At 38.6% G+C, this 23,259-nt stretch overlaps 1 protein-coding gene across 1 annotated transcript; it reads left to right on the top strand.

The window, feature by feature from the left end:
- Positions 1-2,154: 2,154 nt before the first annotated feature.
- On the top strand, positions 2,155-22,930 carry LOC101746039 (U-scoloptoxin(01)-Cw1a). Its single transcript, XM_012689403.4, has 5 exons — positions 2,155-2,444; positions 14,421-14,543; positions 15,679-15,804; positions 18,023-18,133; positions 19,330-22,930. Exons 2-5 carry the CDS (start codon positions 14,457-14,459, stop codon positions 19,414-19,416), a joined length of 411 nt encoding a protein of 136 aa, XP_012544857.1. The 5' UTR covers positions 2,155-2,444; positions 14,421-14,456; the 3' UTR covers positions 19,417-22,930.
- Positions 22,931-23,259: the final 329 nt, after the last annotated feature.

The raw sequence follows: 23,259 nt of genomic DNA, 5'->3' as shown, positions 1-23,259 counted from the left end.
CGAGCTCACAGCCCACCTGGTGTTAAGTGATTACTGGAGCCCATAGACACCTACAACGTAAATGCGCCACCCACCTTGAGATATAAGTTCTAAGGTCTCACTGTAGTTAAAACTGCTGCCCTGCTCTTCAAACCGAAACGCATTACTGCTTCACTGCTGAAATAGGCAAGGCGGTGGTACCTACCCGTCCGGGCTCACAAGTGGTCCTACCACCAGTAATTACGCAAATTATAATTTTGCAAATTTGATTTTTATTACACGATGTTATTCCTTCACCGTGGAAGTCAATCGTAAACATTTGTTAAGTGCGTATTTCATTAGAAAAATTGGTACCCGCCTGCGGGATTCGAACACCGGTGCATCGCTCAACACGAATGCACTGGACGTCCTATCCTTTAGGCCACGACGACTTCAGAGGTCCGAGGACAAAGAGGTCCCGCTTTGAGCCTTAAGGTTTTACGACGGTACTAAATCTTACAATGAAACAGCATTATCAACCGTTCATTACCTCAATTCACTGTCTGAATTTGCTTAAAGCGGTTTCTCACGGAGCGATCTATGTTCTAAATGTCAACTTTGGAGAACGCACTAATTGTCCAAATAGCCTTTTAAAGGTCAGGGAGCTCTTCGATTGCATATTTGTAGTCTTCAAGACTATATTACGTACATATGTGGCCTATATCGCCCTCTGCAGTCCTGTTAAGAAATCAAGTTCTTTTTATCCACAAATAAATGCAGATCTGACCTAAATCTAGCTTAGAATTCTGTACTACCTTACTAAAAACAAAGTCCTTTGCAGCTCTTTACCGGGTTTTTTTTATGATGAAGGATTACTGGTGGCCCGGAGGCCTTTCTAGTTTCACCAGGACAGGTGGGCGAGCTAAGGCTCAGCCAGGAGGGGTGGGATTTGCTAACAGCTACCCGAGCGCCTCCGAAGGAGACCTAACTGCTCAACAGTAGCTGCTTCGCGAATGAATCTACTACCGGATCGGAATCGCGACCCGCTGAGAAGATCCGGCGAGAAACTCAGCGAGCTGATTCATGGGTTAGGTTGCACGGCGAACTCTTTGTCGAGTTCGACGAGTACGGTTACCGGGGTCCCTAAGCCTGCTCCTAGTGTTAGAGCTAAAGGCGTCTAATGCAAAGGTTATTGGATCTGATGGATCCGTAAGGACGTGTCTAGGGCACCGGGAGTTCTTATCATACACATAAAGACGCAGATCCGACCCATATCTATGCGAAGGTCCCTATACTGTACTGATATTTCTCGCTGTAATGACATACATTTGTATACCACGTATTCACACGTCAGAGCATTGCTAACTACACACAGTAGGTTCGCGTTTAATATAATTTAATTACTGAATGCAAAAACATGTAATTTCATAGTCTTAGTTGACCAACGCAAGCGCGTGAGAAATGTCCTCGCATAACGTGGATAGCCCCCCTCTGCAACGATAATACTTTGTTTTTAATATTAAAAACTGATGGTAGGACGTCTTGTGAGTCCGCACGGGTAGGTACCACCACCCTGGCTATTTCTGTAGTGAAGCAGTAATGCGTTTAGCTTTAAAGGGTGGAGCAGCCATTGTAGTGTACCGAGTCCTTAGAACTCATATCTCAAGGTGGCGGCATTTAGTTTGTTGATACTTTGTTGTTACTTTTCAGTTTTACTAAGGCAGGTGGGCGAGCAAGGGCTCAGCCAGGAGGGGTGGGATTTGTTAACAGCTACCTGAGCGCCTCCAAAGGAGACCTAACAACTCAACAGTAGCTGCTTCGTGAATGAATCTACTACAGGATCGGAATGGCGACCCGCTGAGAAGATCTGGCGAGAAACTCAGCGGGCTGATGTTTAGGTTAGATTGAACGTCGAACTATTTGCCGAGTTCGACGAGTACGGTTACCGGGGTCCCTACTCCTATTGTTACCGCTAAAGGTGTCTAATGCAAGGGTTATTGAATCTGATGGTTGTATATCAGTAAATCAGTAATATATCATAGTGTCATATACCCTGCCTATTTCTGACGTTGTAATTATACTTGAGACCTTCGAACTTATATCTCAAGGTGGGTGGCGGCATTTACGTCGTACAAGTTTATGGGCTCCAGTAACCACTCAACACCAGGTGGGCTGTGAGCTCTTCCACACATCTAAGCAATAAAAATATATATAACGGGAATTTGCTCTTTATTCTTTTGGTGTTTCATTTACTTCATCAACGTTTTCGATCTTTGATTTTTTTCATGAACACTGATAAATAAATAAATAAAACCGTTTTAAATCTCTTCTCACCGTAGTATCCAGTGTATCGGTGTGCCATTGTCACTGTGGGACATCCATGTATAGTCCAGCGGCGCGTATAAAACGCAAATAAACCCACATTCTGTTTTCAGTTGCTAAAGTTATCCGACCGTGGGTGCTGTGCTTGCTTATCACGTATTTTGGTATGTAAAGTATTTTTATTATCAATTTTGGTCTATTGAATAATAATCGTCATTTTTGCCGCGTCTCGATTAGAAAGCTTACGTTAGATGGCCGCTGGCATGACTGAGGTCCATGGGCGACGGTAACGGCTCACCATCAGACGGGCCATATGCTCGTCTACCTACAAGGGCAATAAAAATCGGGGTTATGGCGTTGTGATATCAATTGGCTCCAACAATAGGTCGTGAATACAGCCGATTTAAGCAAAAGAAATATATTTTAAATATATTGCACTATTTATACAAAAGTCTTCTTTGTCTCCACCTTATTCCACTAGGTGGGGTCGGCACAGCGAATTTTTCTATTCCATTCTCTTCTATCAGCCGTCATCTCAGCACTCACTCATCTCTCTCTCATATCGTCATTCACACACTCCATCCATGTCTTCTTCGGTCGACCTCTTCCCCCTCTACCTTGCACTACCATTTCCATGCATGCATACATGCATCTCCTATCTACGCATCACATGTCCATACCACGCTAACCGTGCGCTCTTTCATTTATCAATCAAAAATTGAATAAATATTATTCATTACTAGCTGACCCGGCAGACTTCGTAGTGCCTCAATCGATAAATAAAATACCTAAGCTTTTGTATAAAATAAACTTAAAACAAACAAAAGGAATCCGTCCGACGGGGGACACATCAAATGAAAAACAAAATTGTTATTTTTATTTAATTCCGAGCATTTTCATATTTATCTACCTTATAAACCTTCCCTGGACTTCCACAAATAATTCAAGACCAAAATTAGCCAAATCGGTCAAGCCGTTCTCGAGTTTTAGCGAGACTAACGAACAGCAATTCATTTTTATATATAGAGATAGATGAAATGCCTTAAATAGGTGGTTTGTTACTTTAAAGCTATGTTTAAGCAAAACCCGAGTGTTTTTTTCTGTTTTTTTTTTCCAAACATCGACTCCGACTAGGAATCGAACTGGGACCCCCTTAACTATCCAACTGGCCTTCGTTTCTATTCCACACCGCTTCGACTAATTAATAGATCCACAATTTTATAAAACCAAGGACTTCAAACGGACAATAGGGTGACCCAAAAAGTTTATAACCGTGACTTTTAATATAATTAAAAATACCTACCATACGCGCATTTATCAATGACAATAGTCTGTAGACTGGTTGATGGTTAGTCTGTAAAATAATGTGATATTTATACACGTGTCCTGTGATTATTCTTGCTTCAATTTGACAGGAACAAGAATTATCCTTTGTCTATATATTGTTCTAAAAATACTATTCTAGAATGAAAAACAAAGATATATTTTAGAAATATTTGTTTGTTAATTCGTTGGAATGCTTTTAATGAACCACGCGTCGCGTAAAAATGTTGGGATATGAAATATAAAATCTGTCAAATGTAAATCAGTAATTGACGATAATAATAATAATTAATATAAGTGTTTGTTTTATCAATTTTCTCAAGTGCTTTTTTATAACTAATTTGAATACTGATAAACAGTAGGTGAATAAAGAGTTCACCATTTTTAAAACGCCGGCAATATTTAGTCTAGTATATAATATAACTGACCTGGCAGACTTCGTGGTGCCTCAATCGATTCATAAAAGACCTAAACTTTTGTATAAAAGAAACTTAAAGCAAACAAAAGGAATCCGTCCGACTAAGGACAGATCAAAGGAAAAATAAAATTGTTATTTTTATTTAATTTCCAGCATTTTCATATTTATCTATCTTTTGAAGCTTCTCTGGACTTCCACAAATAATTCAAGACCAAAATTAGCCAAATCGGTCCAGCCGTTCTAGAGTTTTAGCGAAACTAATGAACAGCAATACATTTTTGTATATATAGATAGATAGAGTATAATTTAGTATTTGGAAATTAGTTGAGCATGAAATAAATCAATGATCGTATGTGATACATTATGATTAACCACATAATATGACATCATGAATTGTAATTGGAGTTCAGCCTTACAAAGTTTGGTAATTGAAGAGACCTAACAAAACAATTAAAGTTAAAACAATTACAACAAAATTGAACTACATTTTAACTAATTCCAAGTTGACGTGGCCTAAAGGATAAGACGCCTGGCTTATTCGTATCGAGCAACGCGGTTTAGCCCGTGTTCGAATCCCGCAAGCAGATACAAATTTAAATATGCTTTTATTAGCTTCAAACATATCTAAGTTAGTATGTAACGGAATCTTTGAACATGATTTTGACTCCCTTCAAAACGTCGGATTAACTCCAAATTTGGTATACTTATTAAGGACCGATGACAATTCAATATTAAAAAAAAATTGAAAAAATTGAAATTCAACTAAAAAATGAAAAATAAGTAACAGTTTAAAAAAACAATGTAATAAAAATGTAACAAAAGCGTGGGGTGCACGGTATCAGTAGTTATAAATATTTTATGAACATATATGAGTATAACGACCCGCCCTCGCTTCGCTTCGGAAACATTAAAACACACATGAAACCAAAAAAATATTTTTTTTTTTTTTTTAAAAGTAGCCTATGTTCATCAGGGACAATGTCGGCTTCTAATGGAAAAAGAATTTTTCAAATCGGTCCAGTAGTTTCGGAGCCTATTCGAAACAAACAAACAAATCTTTCCTCTTTATAATATTAGTATAGAAGATATAGATATAGATAAGGGTTATTTTGATAATATACTGAAAAGAACCCCACGCTTTTTTTTAAATTAAATCATTTTTGCTTACACTATTTTTAATTCAAATATATTAAAATATATTTTCTATTTTTTAGTTGGATTTTCTATAAAAGCGTTTTTTTTTTTTAGTTTTTTAATCTATTATTTATTCTAATTTTGTACCTATCTATTCGCTGGGAGCTTAAGGGGCTTTTTTCAAATCAAATACGTACTTAACGCGGGTTAATGAATTACTTCCATGAACAAAATCAATCTATACTAATATTATAAAGAGGAAAGATTTGTTTGTTTGTATTGAATAGGCTCCGAAACTACTAAACCGATTTGAAAAATTCTTTTACTGTTTGGAAGCTACACTATTCACGAGTGACATAGGCTATAATCTATTTTGAAAAAAATAAGGGTCCTTAATAAAACTCCAATAATGTAACCCAAGGTGTAAAAAAAATACCTAAAATATTCTTTACATCGCATGCCCTGCAAAAACTATTGATGATAGAATTAAATAATTTACTACGACTTTGTAGAACACATTATTATTTACAAAAAGTGTCGGGACAGCATATGTCTAGCTATTATAGTTATGCCGCAATAAGTATTCTTTTATTTAAAAAAATAAAAAAACCTCAGATATCGTTGAAATTTTTGTTAGACCCGAGCGGAGTCGGAGCGGGCCGCTAGTATATTATAATTTACTTCATCACGGTAGGTGGTAAGTGGGTATTGTAAGGCCGCACAGTAATAATATATCATGTAATAGTATCGTGTAATAAAAATCAAACCCGCAAAATTATAATTTGCGTAATTACTGATGGTAGGACGTCTTGTGAGTCCGCACGGGTAGGTATCACCACCCTGCCTATTTCGGCCGTGAAGCAGTAATGCGTTTCGGTTTGAAGGACGGAGCAGCCGTTGTAACTATACTGAGACATTAGAACTTATATCTCAAGGTGGGTGGCGCATTTAAGTTATAAATGTCTATGGGCTCCAGTAACCACTTAACACCAGGTGGGCTGTGAGCACTCATCTAAGCAATAAAAAAAGAAGCACTGGTGGCTATTTCCATTACGAAACCGTCTTGTGTTTCGGCTTTAGAGTTGGGATACCTGTCATACAGTCTGGTGGAGCTTCCCCTCCTCTCTTGGAGTAGGTAGGTAGGTAGGTAGGTAGTTTTCACATTGTAGTGTCTTTTTTTATTGCTAGATGGTTGGACGAGCTCACAGCCCACCTGGTGTTAACTGGTTACTGGAGCCCATAGACATCTACGACGTAAATGCGCCACCCACCTTGAAATATAAGTTGACCTTAGAACTTATATCTCAAGTTGGGTGGCGCATTTACGTTATAGATGTCTATGGGCTCCAGTAGCCACTCCAGGTGGGCTGCGAGCTCGTCCACCCATCTGAGCATTAAAAAAAAAGCTTGTAGATTCAATTGTGTTTACATTTAGCGAAAATCGAAGAGAATAACCCCATTTCGATTGTTGTCGTTGTCTATTGTGTATTGCCAAATTGAGCCGCACGTGTGAAGCCGCAGTGTGTTACACCGATTGAGAAATACACTATCGAATATCTACAAAGGCATCGGATACCGAGATCTCTTTCTTAACCGACGTAACCAGACGAAAAGCGGAAAGCCTATTTACGAAATCAACAAATCGGTTGTCTGTAAAGTCGGTTTACTGACGATAGTTGAACGTGACAACGTCATAAGAACATACTGATGGAATGGTTTCATTTTTCAAAAGAAAATTTTAATTTTATTTGTTTGATAGATATTTTGTATGGACAATTGACACCGCATTCACTTTTCACTGAACTTCATACTTGACGAAAACATGTAAATGTATTATTGTATAGCAGCTGTCCACGCGGATGCATCGCTCACTCAAGTAGGAGAGAGACAGATGTCGAACGCTGCCGAACGCGGAGGCCGATTGTGCCTCTTTGTCGCTCGTTGCGCGCTCTCGCTTGCACTTCAAGCCTTAAATGGAACGCCTCAGAGCGCGGTAACGCCGCATGAGTCATGTTTTTTCGTGCGTGCAGCCGGCTCCATCGAATTATAAGACGTTGTCACGTGAAAAATATTTCGCCACAAGATCCTTGGATACTTTTTCCATTTTCGGAGTCGTTACGACTGAAGTTAAATTTTCAAAATCGCTAAAACCATTTTCTTATATGGGAAGGAAGGTTTTTTTTTATTGCTTAGATGGATGGACGAGCTCACAGCCCACCTGGTGTTAAGTGGTTACTGGAGCCCATAGACATCTGCAACGTAAATGTGCCACCCACCTCGAGATATAAGTTCTAAGGTCTCAGTATAGTTACAACGGCTATCCCCACCCTTCGAACCGAAACGCATTACTGCTTCACGGCGGAAATAGGCAGGGTGGTGGTACCTACCCGTGCGGACTCCCAAGAGGTCCTACCACCAGTGAAACCAGGTTGTTCGTAGTTGGGTCAGTGCGTTTAAGATGTGGTGCAAGAGGAAGATGCTGCGAATTTCTTGGACGGCACATCGGACCAACGCATGAATACTGGTAGAATTCGGCGTTTCCACAAGACTCTCCACCTACGTAGGATTTTCCAATTTTTCGGTCACGTTGCGAAGAAGAAGGGTGATAATCTTTTTTTTTTTTTTTATTGCCCTTGTCGACGCAGACGAGCATACGGCCCACCTGATGGTGAGTGGTTACCGTCGCCTATGGACAGCAATGCCAGCGGCAGCGCCAAGCCGCTGCCTACCGCTTAATACTCTCCACAAGCCTCGTTTGAAGAAGAACATGTCATAGCGCTCGAAAAACTACTCATCACCGGCATAGTGGAAGGAATGAGGCCAGGCGAGCGTAGTCCCATGCTCTGGTCTGATCAAATTAAGGATATTGGACTTTAGCATCAAAGTCGCTATCCACTGCTCAGAAGACAAGGAATAATGGAGGAACATAGTCCAAAAAAATGCTTCCTAAAAGTCACGACCTTCAGCACTGAGGAACATGATGCCATGAGGAGGCAACAAAATCACAGAAATATTTTGTGTTGTGTAATCTACACTAATATATAAATCTGCAGTGGTTTTAACGGATGTTCCGTTATAACTACTGAACCGTGCATCTGATTGACTTGAAGCTTGGTATCCATGTAGAAAATACATGTCAAATTCAAATTCAAAATCATTTATTTCAACTTAAGATGTCAGTATGACACACTTGTTGAATGTCAAAATATTAATAACCATTGTTAACTCTACCACCGGTTCCAAAAAAAGCCGCAGTCCTGAGAAGAACCGGCGAAACAAACTCAGCGGGCTTTTTTTTTGTTTTTTCTCAAATATTTTACTTAATGGATAGGCTAATATTTATATGAGTGTTGGACTCCCTAATAATAATGACAATAAATAATAATGTTAATTTTAAATGCCCAGCGAAGCGGACGAGTACGGCTAGTAATCAATAATTATAGATCAATAATAAATTACAGGCGGATCGCTAGTATAGTTTAGTTTTAAAATGTTTGCTCCAATGTCGCTGGTATAGGAGGAAACTGAGGGATAGATTTGAATGAATATAAGTCGTCGTGGCCTAAAGGATAAGACGTCCGGTACATTCGTGTTGAGCGATGCACCGATATTCGAATCCCAGGCGAGTACCAATTTTTCTAATGAAATAAGTATTTAACAAATGTTCACGATTGACTTCCACGATAAAGGAATAAAATTATAATTTGCGTAGTTACTGGGGATAGGACCTCTTGTGAGTCCGCACGGGTAGGTACCATCACCCTGCCTATCTCTAGCGTGAAGCAGTAATGTGTTTCGGTTTGAAGGGCAGTCGTTGTTACTATACTGAGACCTTAGAACTTATATCTCAAGGTGGGTGGCGGCATTTACGTTGTAGATGTCCATGGGCTCCGGCAACCACTCAACACCAGGTGGGCTGTGAGCTCGTCCAACAACCTATGCAATAAAATTTATCCCGCGTCTACTGTCGTACTAGTACTGCATACGTATGTATATTGCCATATATATTGCCAATCACCAATTAGTATGTAAGCGCGTCTCAGCCTCAAGTCATGATCGAAGGGCCAGTTCGCACAACCTCAAAATATGAAACCGTGTCAAACAAATTTACATCTGGGAGCGGTAATATTACAAAACCTTTATACAATAATTTTGAATGTAACAAAACAAAAACAAAAAAAAATTAAGATTTTTATCTTCTTCGTATTTTTTCCCACATTGTTTGGTAAATGCCTACGCTCTGTAATCTCATTGGGTTATTGTCGCAATTCGCTTGTGCAATACAATCACCGTTACGTTTTCGGTTCATATTTGCGATCCAGTTGGCTTACAAAGAAACGCATGGTCTCCTATAAATAAATAATAAACTAGATGATGAACCTTTGCTCGGTTTTTTTTTTTGATAACGCCATCTTGTTGTGTCTTTAAAGCGGTTAGTTGCCCTCAATTAAGAATAATAGTATTATTATTCGCCAATAGATGTCGGGAGGAGTTGATTATTGAAAACACGAATAAAACAACATTTTCTGAAAATAAATCGTAGCTAGATCGATTTATCGCCCCCAAAATCCCCTGTATTCCTTCCCCTGTGAAGTAGTAATGCGTTTCGGTTTGAAGGGTGTTTCAGCCGTTGTAACTATACTGAGACCTTAGAACTTACATCTCAAGGTGGGTGGCGCATTTACGTTGTGGATGTCCATGGGCTCCAGTAACCACTTAACATCAGGTAGGCTGTGAGCTCATCCACACATCTAAGCAATAAAAAAAAAAAAAAAAGTCATCGAACATAAAAACCCGATATTACCAAACGACTCTTCAAGTCTTTTAAGCTTATCGAACATGGGTTTTGTTTGTCTGTTTGTTCCGGCTAATCTCCGGAACGGCTGGACCGATTTTGATGAGACTTTCATTAATAGGTAGCTGATGATATAAGGAGTAACTTAGGCTACTTTTTTAGACTAGCGTCGACCCGCGGCGTCACCCGCAGTTATTGTCGTACCGCGCGCAACATGGCGGGACTCGCCTATCAATAATAACATTTAATGTTTCCGAAGCGAAGCGAGGGCGGGTCGCTAGTTTTAAATATATTTGGCAGTGTCATAGAAAGTGCTCTCTTCTGACTGAGTCTTTGCTCGCCCACCTGTCCTGGTGAAACTGGAAAGGCGTCCGGGCCGCCAGTAATACCTCACTCATAAAAATAATGAGTGAATTAGTTGAATTTCAATTTTTTAAATATATTTTTTAATATTGATTTGTCATCGGTCCTTAATAAGTATACCAAATTTCGAGTTAATCCGACGTTTTGAAGGGGGTCAAAATCATATTCAAATATTCCGTTACATACTAACATACATACGTCTGAAGCTAATAACAGCGTATTAAAAAAAGCGCTACGCACACCACATGTAGGTATTTCATTTCCAATATCAAGTCAGTCAAATCACATCTTTAATATTTAGAATCTATCTCTTCATTTTCCTGGATTGTCAATATTGTCATCCGACGATCAGCTATGCTCCATATTTCAGGAATTCGGATTAAAATCTACGACATATTTCAACCCGAAGATTTTTTTTTAATAGCCCTTGTAGGCAGACGAGCACACGGCCCACCTGATAGTGAGTGGTTACCGTCGCCCATGGACTTCAGCAATGCCAGGGGCAGAGCCAAGCTGCTGCCTACCGCTTAATACTCTTCATAAGCTTCGTTTGAAGAAGGGCATGTCATAGCACTCGGGAAACACCGTGTACTTGTTACTGGTGTTAGGACCTCTTGTGAGTCCGCGCGGGTAGGTACCGCCACCCTGCCTATTTCTGCCGTGAAGGTGTAATGCGTTTCGGTTTGAAGGGAGGGGCAGCCGTTGTAACTATACTGAGACCTTAGAACTTATATCTCAAGGCGGGTGGCGCATTTACATTGTAGATGTCCATAGGCTCCAATAACCACTTAACATCAGGTAGGCTGTGAGCTCGTACACCATCTAAGCAATAAAAAAAAGTGTAGGGGAGCTCATTCCAAAGCCGGATAAATATATTAGATAACAGAAATCACAAAAATCCCTCATCAAAACACCTTATTACATTTATAACAACTGTAATATAGAAAATTACAATAGTAATTACATTAAAAAAAAAACGGCCTTAAAATTACGTAATTTAATTACAGAAACACTTCTTGAGAAATAGTTAATCTAAAAACGCCTATTACTATTCTGGCGGGAGTTTTATTTAGATTAACAATTTCGCAATGATGAGGTTTATTAAGATGGTAAGAAATAATCTTATCGTATTAAAAGCTTGGGTAGGTTAGAAAAAGCTTAATAGTGACCTGGGCTGGAAGAGATGTTAGTTCAAAATCTACTTCGAATAGAATATTTTGATCACACAATAGAAAGTACCGTCGTTAAAATTAATAAAGGTTTGGAAAGGACATGGGTCACTTTCGGCCCAGCTACCCGTGCTCTAGAGGTCATTAATGAAATATCTATAGAAAAAATCATATGATACAACCTAAAATTCTTATCTTATTTTTTAAATATCTCTGTATCCCCATGAACAATATTGATTTTAATTTCTTTATAACAAAAGGGATATATAGTCTGATAATTAAACTTAATTTCATTACTGTCCTTGAACTTCGTTTAGTGGGCCGTGCAATGTATGGAGAGTGGCCCGTGTCCTTTCGATAGCAATCTCATTCAAGGATTCATTTTACGCTGTCTTCGGTAACCACTTAACAACAGTTGAGCTGTGAGCTCGTTTACACGTCTCAAGAACTAGAACTCTTACAAACATCTGAAATAGTCGATCCGTATCAGCGAGAGGGACATAGTTATCTTCGTCCCCACCAGATAAAAGTACCGTGGCGGGCCGATATGACAGTACTAAAAATGAGAAATGAAATGAATGAAACGCCAATTCTTTCATCGGGACATTTCCACCGCATCAGAGCCCTAACACGATTCCAGATAAATACTCTGTATACATATAAATAAATAAAAATCTATCTACATATATATATAAAAATGAATTGCTGTTCGTTAGTCTCGCTAAAACTCGAGAACGGCTGGACCGATTTGGCTAATTTTGGTCTTGAATTATCTGTGGAAGTCCAGAGAAGGTTTAAAAGGTAAACAAATATGAAAAAGCTCGGAATTAAATAAAAATAACAATTTTGTTTTTCCTTTGATGTGTCCCCTTGATGTGTCTTTTATTTATCGATTGAGGCACTACGAAGTCAGCCGGGTCAGCTAGTAATAGATAAAAAAGTCCACCTTCATCTAATACTACACGAAATAAAGGCACTTTTAAAACTGTCTTACAAAAGTCCGTAAATTACCAGACTTTGTTAATTTACCAATAAAATTCTCATGCATAGGAAATACTGGTGGTAGGACCTCTTGTGAGTCCGCACGGGTAGGTACCACCACCCCGCCTATTTCTGCCGTGAAGCAGTAATGCGTTTCGGTTTGAAGGGTGGGGCAGCCGTTGTAACTATACTTGAGACCTTAGAACTTATATCTCAAGGTGGGTGGCGCATTTACGTCGTAGATGTCTATGGGCACCAGTAACCATTTAACACCAGGTGGGCTGTGAGCTCGTCCAACCATCTAAGCAATAAATAAAAAACTGTCTTACAAAAGTCCGTAAATTACCAGACTTTGTTATTTTACCAATAAAATTCTCATGCATAGGAAATGTGATTTTCCCGACTGTCTGTGTTTGTTTGACAGTTTTTTTCCGATATTAATTGTATTCCGTTGCATTGTCTGTTTCGCTTTGTTTGACTTCACGTGCGATTTACGCGCGGCATTTGACAATAGATAATATATCGACTCAATTAGCTATGCCTGTAATAAATCTATATATTAATACGTGAAGCAAAAACTTTGTATCCCTTTTTACGAAAATTGCGCGGACGGAGGAGTATGAGATTTTCCTCACTTATAGAGAGTATAGAGAAGAAGTGCACAATGCTAATATTTTTTTAAAATAATGCATCAATAAAGAAAACATTACACACACTACATGCCATGTATTTGACGCACACACGCATGCATACTATTTATTGTCAAACTTTTGTTCTTGACGTCTGTTGTCAAATTGAGAATTGATTAAATATATTTTTTATAGTGTAGTCTTGGCGAAATTTGTGATTATAGAAGTATAAAATACAATTATAATAGTGTACAAACTTACGATTCCAATTAATTATAGTCGAATTTCGACTACTGCGGGACCACTAGTCGACTCAATTAGCTATGTTTGTAAGAAATCTATATTATTTTTGGAAATGTCGTGTCGGTGATGGAAAACCAGCCAATACTCATGGATGTCCAAAGGTGAATAAGGGATTCATCTAAGAATGACCAACCGCGCTGTCTGGGTATCATATCGGTGTGCTGTGATTATCAACAAGCTTTGATGTAAAGCACAAGATGTAGAGCTCACAGTCCATCTAGTGTTAAATGGTTACCGAAGCCCTTAGGCATCAACAAGGTAAATGTAGTCACCCATCTTGAGACAAAAGTTCTACCTACCCACATTTCAAACGGGAACGCATTACTGCTTCATGTGAAAATAGGTAGGGTGGTACCTACTCGTGTGGCCTCACAAGACGTCCTACCATCATTAAAAAATCATCAAAGTAATATAAAAAATATATCGTTTTTCATAGATTTAGCGATGGTTAATACCAATAACGCGTTACCTTAGTCTTCTGAATAGCCTAAAATAAACTGTCATGTATTTTGTGCGTTCGTAAGTCGCACCGACTGCAATGACGCTTGGTACTTACATATTTTAGTATTTAAGAGGTTTCTCTCAGAGTACCGCGTTTATGTGGTTTTAATAAATATCTTCAGTGATAGTGAATGCGTTACCATGTTTCATTAGTAAGAAAACAAGCCTTTTTACACGCTTAATATTAACATCACTTGTACGTATGTTTGTATGTTTGTAACTGACTCCTTTAGGTGCAATTTTGACCCACTTTAAACGGCCAGATTTCATTCAAACTTTGTAGATTTATCGAGGACCGATGACAATTAAATACTAAAAAAAAAAAATTTGAAGAAAAAAAATTAAAAAAATTGAAATTCAATACTAAAAAATGAAAAATAAATAATTTTTTTTACACTATAATCAAATTAAATTTATTAAAATTTTATTTTCTGTTTTTTATTTGAATTTTATATAAAGCGTGTTTTTTATTTTTTTTATACTATTATTTATTTAACCCACTATCGTGTTTCATTCTGTTACAGACTCTATTGTTTTAAGACAATAAAATTATAAGCGAAATGCTGCCGTATAGAAGATTCTGCGGGATGAAACTGAACGTAGGATTCTTGGCCGTATTTCTGTATTTAATAGACAAATCTATACAGGTAATATGAGTTTGTTATTTACGTTGCCGTAATTACGAATTAGTTTTAGTTACATCAAACTTTTTAAGTTATTGCATTGCTTCTATCGCGGGCCTTGAGCGCGGCGACTGAATCAGGAAATTCCGTAACGAAAATAACCTGACACCCCCACTACGCCAACTATGTAGCTCGCGTTCAACACATTCACACGTTGCGCTTGTGTAGTGTTTGTGAATAAGCGCGCGGCGTGACGTCGCACTGCCGCATGCACATCATGAAAAGTCTGCCCATCTCTCCCTCGCGCGGTCTAGGTTATGAGTGTGAAGGGGACAGTTAATGTTTTGCTTTTGTTAATGTTTATAGTCTTATTTTACTGTTGTTTTAAATTTAATATTAAATTATTATAGTCGATTTATAATTGCATAAGTTGAAAAAAAATGCTATGCAATAGCTTTACCGCGGCAGTCTCCGAGTGCCAACTTGTTTTTTTTGTCTTATTGAGGCAAAAAACAAATTGCAAAGACGAGCTTACAGCCCACCTGGTGTTAAGTGGTTACTGGAGCCCGTAGACATCTACGACGTAAATGCGCCACCCACCTTGAGATATAAGTTCTAAGGTCTCAGTATAGTTACAACGGCTGCCCCGCCCTCCAAACCGAAACGCATTACTGCTTCACGGCAGAAATAACTTATTTGAATTTTACTTATTTTCTGTAGATCTGTTTGCTAATCGACAAAGGTCTCCTCCAAATCTATCCATTTTATAGTTTTCTTATAAATATTAGGGCGTTAATTTGTCAGTCCACGTTCAATTACCCACAACGCAACAGTAATACAGTAGGCAGCTGCTTTTACGGTAGGCAGCGGCTTGGCTCTGCCCCTGGCATTGCTGAAGTCCATGGGCGACGGTAACCACTCACCTTCAGGTGGGCCCTCTGCTCGTCTGTCTACACGGGCAATAAAAAAATAAAAAATTCCTTTAACTTCACCGAAAGCTACGTCTCTTCATACAGAAATGGCTTTGAATAGTATGATAGATAAATCAGGTATAGAAAGTCCTCAAAGTTAAAGCCCTTTGGACTTTTCATGACAATTTTCTCAAGAGTCTTCAGATCGAGGATTCCAAGTACATTGCTTACTTTTGTTACATCTTCAGCAAGCCATTGATGATTACGTGCCGGGCGAAGACTACCCGGCTTTCACGGAAGTCCCAAAGGGTCTGTCTTTCACCTGCAATGACAAGATACCGGGATATTACGCAGATCCTGAAACCAATTGCCAAGTGAGTAATAGTTAATAGCTGGTCATGGACCATATATAAAGCACTTGTGCTAGGCAGCCTTGTCCAGCTCTTTTATACCCATAGACAGCCCATAGACATGTACAATGTAAATGCGCCACCCACCTTGGGATATAAGTTCTAAGGTCTCAGTATAGTTAGTTACAACGGCTGCCCCACCCTTCAAACCGAAACGCATTACTGCTTCACGGCAGAAATAGGCAGATAGAATTCTTAATGGTATAAGCATTTTATTTCTACATTAGAAACCCTAGTATAAGTCTCGCCAATACAGAAACGAATCGAAAATGGCGTCTACGTACCTGCACTGACAGATGGTAGGGTCAACAATTAAAAAGAAGGATAGAAAGAAAAAGTTGTTTATTGTAAAAAAATATAAAAAAAAAAAATGTGAATGTAGTTTACTTTGTGCCCTGGCGGAGGGGGAGGTGTCTCATCTGGGATGCAACTTGCGTAGACACTTTTGCTGCCAGTCAACTAAGTGAAAAAACTCGAACTCAACAACAAAGTCAGAACTGATATTTTTTTTTGCATGCAGTACGCGCCGTGTGCGACTATAGACAGCAATAGTTTAGAGTGAGAGCGCATGATCGCCGCCGCCATTTTAGATTCGTTTCTTTATTGGCGCGTCTTATAGCGTCTTATAACCTATAAGGTCATAGCCTATCTCCTGGCTGAGCCTTTGCTCGCCCATCTGCCCTGGTAAAACTGGAAAGGCCTCAGAGCCACGAGTAACTTAACAAACATAAAAAAAGTATGACCTCTATTGAAAGTATGGGGAGCTATTATTAATGGACCATACATCTCTAAGCGACGTTCAAGTGAACTGTGAGTCTCTCTTACGACTAAAGCGTGATGGTCCCAATAATAATGGATGAACAGCTTTGAAACAGATGTGTCTTCGATTCTGCATACGATTGCAACGTTTGAAATATAATAGTCCTGGTTGATGCTGTAGATTAAAAAAAACCCAGTCATAGAGCCTATAGACTTTAGAGCCCAATTGTCGTCATGTCTCAAGCTACCTTGAGACGTGAGGTCGCCGTCTCAATTATATTGTACAACTTTTGTCCCATTATGAAACTAAAAGTTTCGTTTGCATCACAACGGAATCCATGATGGTGAGTGCCTACTCATGAATGCTCATAACACCAATTAAAACTGCAAATGTGGAAAAACTGTTCATGTAACTTCAAGTGTTCAAGGCTGAGCATTAGCGAGTTCTCTCTCTTTCTCTTTTGCCTTCAGTTCAAGAAAAAATTAATAGTATAAGTTAGTTGAATATCGCTCCATTATCCGGTCACCGTCCTCGTCGAACCCGTCGCTTGCGACTAAGGGCTCGACGAGTGAACCCATAGACACAGCCCACTGAGTTTCTCGCCGGATCTTCTCAGTGGGTCGCGTTTCCGATCCGGTGGTAGGTTCTGCGAAGCACTGCTCTTGCTAGGGCCAGTGTTAGCAACACTCCCGGTTAGAGCCCCGTGAGCTCACCTACACGTCAAAGATAAGCTGAAATAGCTTCTCAAGGTTATCAGCATAGGTAGGAGAAAAAAAAAGCTCCATTATTCCCCTTATGATAACTAATTCGTTTGGTAACACTTTGCTAACATCATACCTGTAGGTGTTTAAAGACTAATCTATACTAATATTATAAAGAGGAAAGATTTGTTTGTTTGTTTGTTTCGAATAGGCTCCGAAACTACTGGACCGATTTGAAAAATTCTTTTTCCATTAGAAGCCGACATTGTCCCTGATGAACATAGGCTACTTTTTTTAATTTTTTTATTATTTTTTTTTTTTGGTTTCATGTGTCTTTTAATGTTTCCGAAGCGAAGCGAGGGCGGGTCGCTAGTAATATTATAAACGCGTATGGATGTATATTTGTTACTCTCTCACGCAAAAATTACTGAAAGGATTTTGATGAAACTTTACTATTAATATAGTCTACACATCAGAATAACACAAGCTATAGCAATTTATAAAGATATCGTGTGAATTACCCAAAATATAATGATAAGTTTCGATTAAGAACCAAAAAATCTGTCGTCAAAATTCAATAAGATCGTCCATAAATTAAAGTTCCTGAAGCAATAGTTTTATATAAACATGACTTCTTCTTCAACTGGGTCTTAGTCGACTTTAAGTTGTGGGGAATTGCTTGTCTCTGCCGTCACTGCAACGAGCCAGACCTATTTTCCAGGTGTGGCATTGGTGCGTGCCAGGCATCGGTGGCAACCAGCAGTATTCCTTCTTGTGCGGTATCGGGACTGTCTTCAACCAGAGAACGAGGGTCTGCGACTATTTCTTTAAGGTATTTAGTAGTTTAACGCAGTTTTTCACTTACCCAAACACATACACAGACACTCACACGCACAACCACCTACTTAAATGATAACACCTAATGGTCTCTCAACACTTTTTTTAAAGGGATTTTATGACCTGGTAACTAAAACCTTTAGGTCAAGTCTTATTTTAATTATAATGAAAGCTGCACTTTATGAAAAATGATATGAAGTGAAATGAAGTTGATTAATATGAAACATGGCATGAAATGAAATGAAATGAGATGAGATGATATGGGATGAAATATAATCTCAGTAAAATGGTGGTTATTTACTGAGACTTTTTGGAGGATTCCGAGAAGCTACGTTCAGCGGTTTTGTTGTACTTTCCCACATTCGTGTGCACTTTCACAGACACTAAACAGTTGATAAGCCACTGTTTAAACCTGAAGAAACACTAAATAGACAAAATAAAACAAATCACACAACTTCACTCCTCGCGTTCCCGCCAAAAAGTCCATCTCTCAATACTAGTCCTCGACATCTGTTCACGACTTAACCTAACCTAATCTATCCCAAGAACCTGGAGACCAGTAATACAGGTCTTTGAACCTAGTACAGACTTCAGCTCTTTCAAAGTTTAACAAAATAAATAATAAGGTTACTGATCTCTATTTGTATTTGTACTATGCCTCTAAGAGAGTAGCCCACTAAATTTCTTGCTGGATCTTGTCAGTGGGCCGCGTTTCCGATCCGGTGGTAGATTCTGCGAAGCACTGCTCTTGCTAGGGCCAGTGCTAACAACACTTCTATCATCTTCGTGCTAATTTGGTTATTTGGCATCTGTTATTTATTTATTTTTGCTTAGGTGGGTGGACGAGCTCACGGCCTACCTAGTGTTAAGCGGTTACCGGAGTCCATGGACAACTACAGCGTAAATGGTCGCCACCTACCTTGAGATATAAGTTCTAAGGTCTCAGTATTGTTACAACGGTTGTCCCACCCTTCAAACCGAAACGCAGAGTGGTGGTACATACCCTTGCGGACTCACAAGAGGTCCTACCATCAGTAATCTGAGATAAAAGTTTATTTTGGAAAATGGGTATCTGGCACAAAACAGTTTGGGAATTCCTGCTCTACGTCAATTGAAATAAAGCGTCTTATCGTGCATCACGCGTGAGACTGACCTCATAACCGCCTCAATGCCGGCCATTGCCTCCCTCAGGTCGACTGTCCGAACTCTCCAGCCTACTACGGAGTCAACGAAGATCTTTACAAAGATGAAGCAGGAAACTACATCAGCGGCAAATAACACGACTGACTGACTATCTGTTATTAATTTATAGTTTCAACTTAAAAGTTAAAGCTATACGCGAATACAAAAAAAAAAAGAACAAAAAATTGCTAAGCGTTAATTAAAAAAAAAAAAAACATGTGTGCAATTAACACGTGTTAGAAGTGAAACCTTCAAAACACGTGTTAGAAGTGAAACCTTCAAAAATTAAAATACAATTATCCTAACTGTCGAAGTATATATTATTAGTAAAGTTTTGTCATTAGTAAATAATTGTAAATCACCTTTTATAGTATGAGGTGGCGCCCTCTGTGAATTGATATTTTAACTTCACGTATATTCTAAATTAAAATTCACTACAAGAGGTTTCATACACACGTCAGTATTAAAATATCTCACAGATGGCGCTGTATTAAAAATAAAATACTTTATACGTATGTTTTAATGTATGTAGGAACTAAGCATTCTGTCTCACTTTTTCTCTCGATCTTTCTCACTTGCTTGGTCCCTACTCTCATGGCTAGTTGCTTCGTGCTACGTTCGCCCTGTCTTACTCTCTCTCAATCGGTCTCGATCGCTCTCTCTCTCTTTTTCGACACTTCCGTTGCATACCTGCGTGACGTTACATCTGTAAAAATTTTACCCTCATGCGCCTAAAGAAGTTTCACTTCAAAAGCTGCTAAAGCTGTTAATTTAATTTAATTAAAATCATTACTCGGTCAGTGTTTTTGTGAAATGCTAATAATGTTTTGACTCAAATAAATATTACCTACTGTAGTATTGTTACAATTTTATTGGCACGTCCTGTCTCTATATATCTATGTAACGATGTCTTTTAGTGTCATTTTTATCGACTTCAAGGCTTCATTGGTGTTATTAGGATCGTCAGGATAAAGAGAAATATATCCTTGGTACGCTAAAGCGTTATTTTTAATATTTTATCTAGAGTAACTTATTGAGTCAAATTGCAACGCGTGACGTCATATGAGGCTAATCGTTGTTCTAGTGTTATACGTTATACGTTTGGTTCCTCGATTTTGGCCTCTAATGACGTCACCTAAAATGAGGTTGCCTTCAGCTGTATTTTTTAAAGTCAATTCAAGCCTTTACCATCGGTCGACCAGATCGCAATGTAACAGACCCGTCAATGTTTGTACTAATGTAAGATTCAATACTAGTAAGTAGAAATTTTAGTCTACTTGTAATGTTACCATTGTATTAATGTATACTGTAGCTTTAGTGTTTGACATTTATATTTTTAATGATAATTACGTGTTTATTTTAGTGTATTTTGTGTTGTATCATATTTAAGCTATAGCTATGATCAGTTCGAATTGCAATGTCAAATGGTATCGTAATTGGTTAAGCTTAATATTGCTAAAGATGAAATAAAAATCGCGTCCGAACTTAAGACTTCAGAAGGCGTAACGCAAAATTCGTTTTCTTGGCTGAATATGTTAAGACGGAGGAACTTTTTTTGCGGCAAGTTTATTTGATTGTACACCCAGCCAGCAATGTAGCCTGTTTGTGCATGATCCCCCCCCCCCCGCGACACAAGAGTTCGCTGACCCCAGTGTTTTCGGTGTTTTTTTGTTTTTTGAATTTGCTTTACATTACGGAGTCGTCATGAGTCGAACTAATTAAACCCGTTTCATTGTTACGTTTGATATTAAAAACTATTAAAATAAATAATAGTTTAAAAAAATACGCTTTTATAGAAAATTTAACTTCTTCTTCTTCTTGTTTGTCGTTTCCTCATTACTGAGGGTCGTGACCACCTTGGTCCAGTTTTTGCACCAGCTTCCTCCAATGTTGCCTGCATTCGGCCTGCTTAATGGCGCCCGGGACGCTGGTTTATTATTGAAATCAAATTTAACTAAGAAATCAATTCAATTTTTTTCAAATTTTACTAAAAAATTCAAATTTAACTAAAAAATAGAAAATAAATTTTAATGAATTTGAATTAAAAATAGTGTAAGAAAATATGATTTTAGTGTAAAAAACTAATAAGCAATATTATTATATAAAAAAAATTGTGTTGCTACTCCAGCCTGAGCTCGCTGAAAAATAAAACGACGTCAAAGCTAATCGAAACATTTTTAATTTTGTGTTTTTTTTATTGCCGTATAGGCAGACAGGCCCACCTGACGGTGAGTGGTACCGTCGCCCATGGACGTCAGCAATGCCGGGGGCAGAGCCAAGCCGCTGCCTACCGCTTAATACTCTCCACAAGCCTCGTTTTGAAGAAGGACATGTCATAGCGCTCGGGAAATACCGTGGAGGGGAGCTCATTCCATAGCCGGATGGTACGTGGCAAAAAAGACCTCTGTAAACGCACTGTGGATGACCGCAGTGGCTCCAGGTAGTATGGATGAACTCTACTCCGGTGGCGGGCGGTGCGATGGTAAAAACGAGATGCTACCTACGCTGCCTACCGCTTAATACTCTCCACAAGCCTCGTTTGAAGAAGGACATGTCAGTCCTCATTGTTTCGATAAATATTAAAACTTTTACAAGACAACTTTAAAGTAATCAATTAATATTCAATTAACGTATAAAGTTCGTCGGGAGCGCGACCAACGTTCGCCTTGGACCTTAGTACGCCGTTCACGAAAAATAAAAATGCTGTGTCGACGAATATTAATTATTATAGTTGTGAAACTTGATATTGTGAGCAATAGCATTAGCAAACTTTTACTGGCTAGCTTTTACTGGTGGTAGGACCTCTTGTGAGTCCGCGCGTACCACCGCCCTGCCTATTTCTGCCGTGAAGCAGCAATGCCAGGGACGTCTTAAACTAGGCTCAGGGCCCTTGGGCACACAAGGATTTGAGGCCCTTTGGGAAAGTAAAAAAAGCGAATTATAATAACATTTTTTTACTGAGCATGACCATTTATTATAGGTAATCAAATACAGTATGATATAATAATATTAATGATATTAGAATGCTGCTGGTTTTTTGGTTACGATTACGATAATGGTTTCTTTCGGGATTTCTGTTGAGCAAAAAATTCCATTATATCTGTAAAGTATATTTTTTTAAGGATATCACTTTCTATGCCCATAATTGACAAATTACTCAGTCGTTCTTGTAACATTGTTGTTCGCAATTCATTTTTTATTCTCTTAAGCTGCGAAAATGACCGCTCTCGGCTACAATTGGTAACCAAATTGTCGGTTCTTCGGGGCCCCCGGAGAATGGGGGCCCTGGGCACGGGCCCCAGGTGCCCTTATGGTAAAGACGGTATTGAGCAATGCGTTTCGGTTTGAAGGGTGGTGCAGCCGTTGTAACTATACTTGAGACCTTAGAATTTATATCTCAAGGTGGGTGGCGCATTTACGTCGTAAATGTCTATGGGCTCCAGTAACCACTTAACACCGGGTGGGCTGTGAGCCCACAAGCGAGAGTGACAACAAAAAATGTGTGTAAAACTTAGATAATATTCGCCATAAATTAATTTTAGATAAGATTTTTAATGTAAATACGACTTAATCAATATACTTACATAATAAAATATTGTTTATTCGCAAAGTGTTGTTTTAATTGTTGATGAACAAAACCTTCTGTTAGAGAAAGAGACGGAAAAGAAAGAGAGAGTGAGAATACACTCTATTGCACACCAAAACACAATTTACATTTTTTAAAAAAACAATCAACAAGCAGATATAGTTGTACAGGGCTCTTATCGCTAAAAGCGATCTCTTCCAGAGCTTTCCAGAGAGCTTCATAAATTCCATTGAAAACAATGACATGTCCACGTAGGTACGATAGACCGAGCCACGACGGTATAATTTATGAAGGGGGGTCATACATTATATTAAATTATGTATAGTAAACAAAATGTCATTAAATTATATTAA

This window comes from Bombyx mori, chromosome 2 (genome assembly GCF_030269925.1).
Source record: "Bombyx mori chromosome 2, ASM3026992v2".
Classification (NCBI taxonomy): Eukaryota; Metazoa; Arthropoda; class Insecta; order Lepidoptera; family Bombycidae; genus Bombyx; species Bombyx mori.
This window is presented reverse-complemented; position numbering and strand designations above follow the sequence as displayed.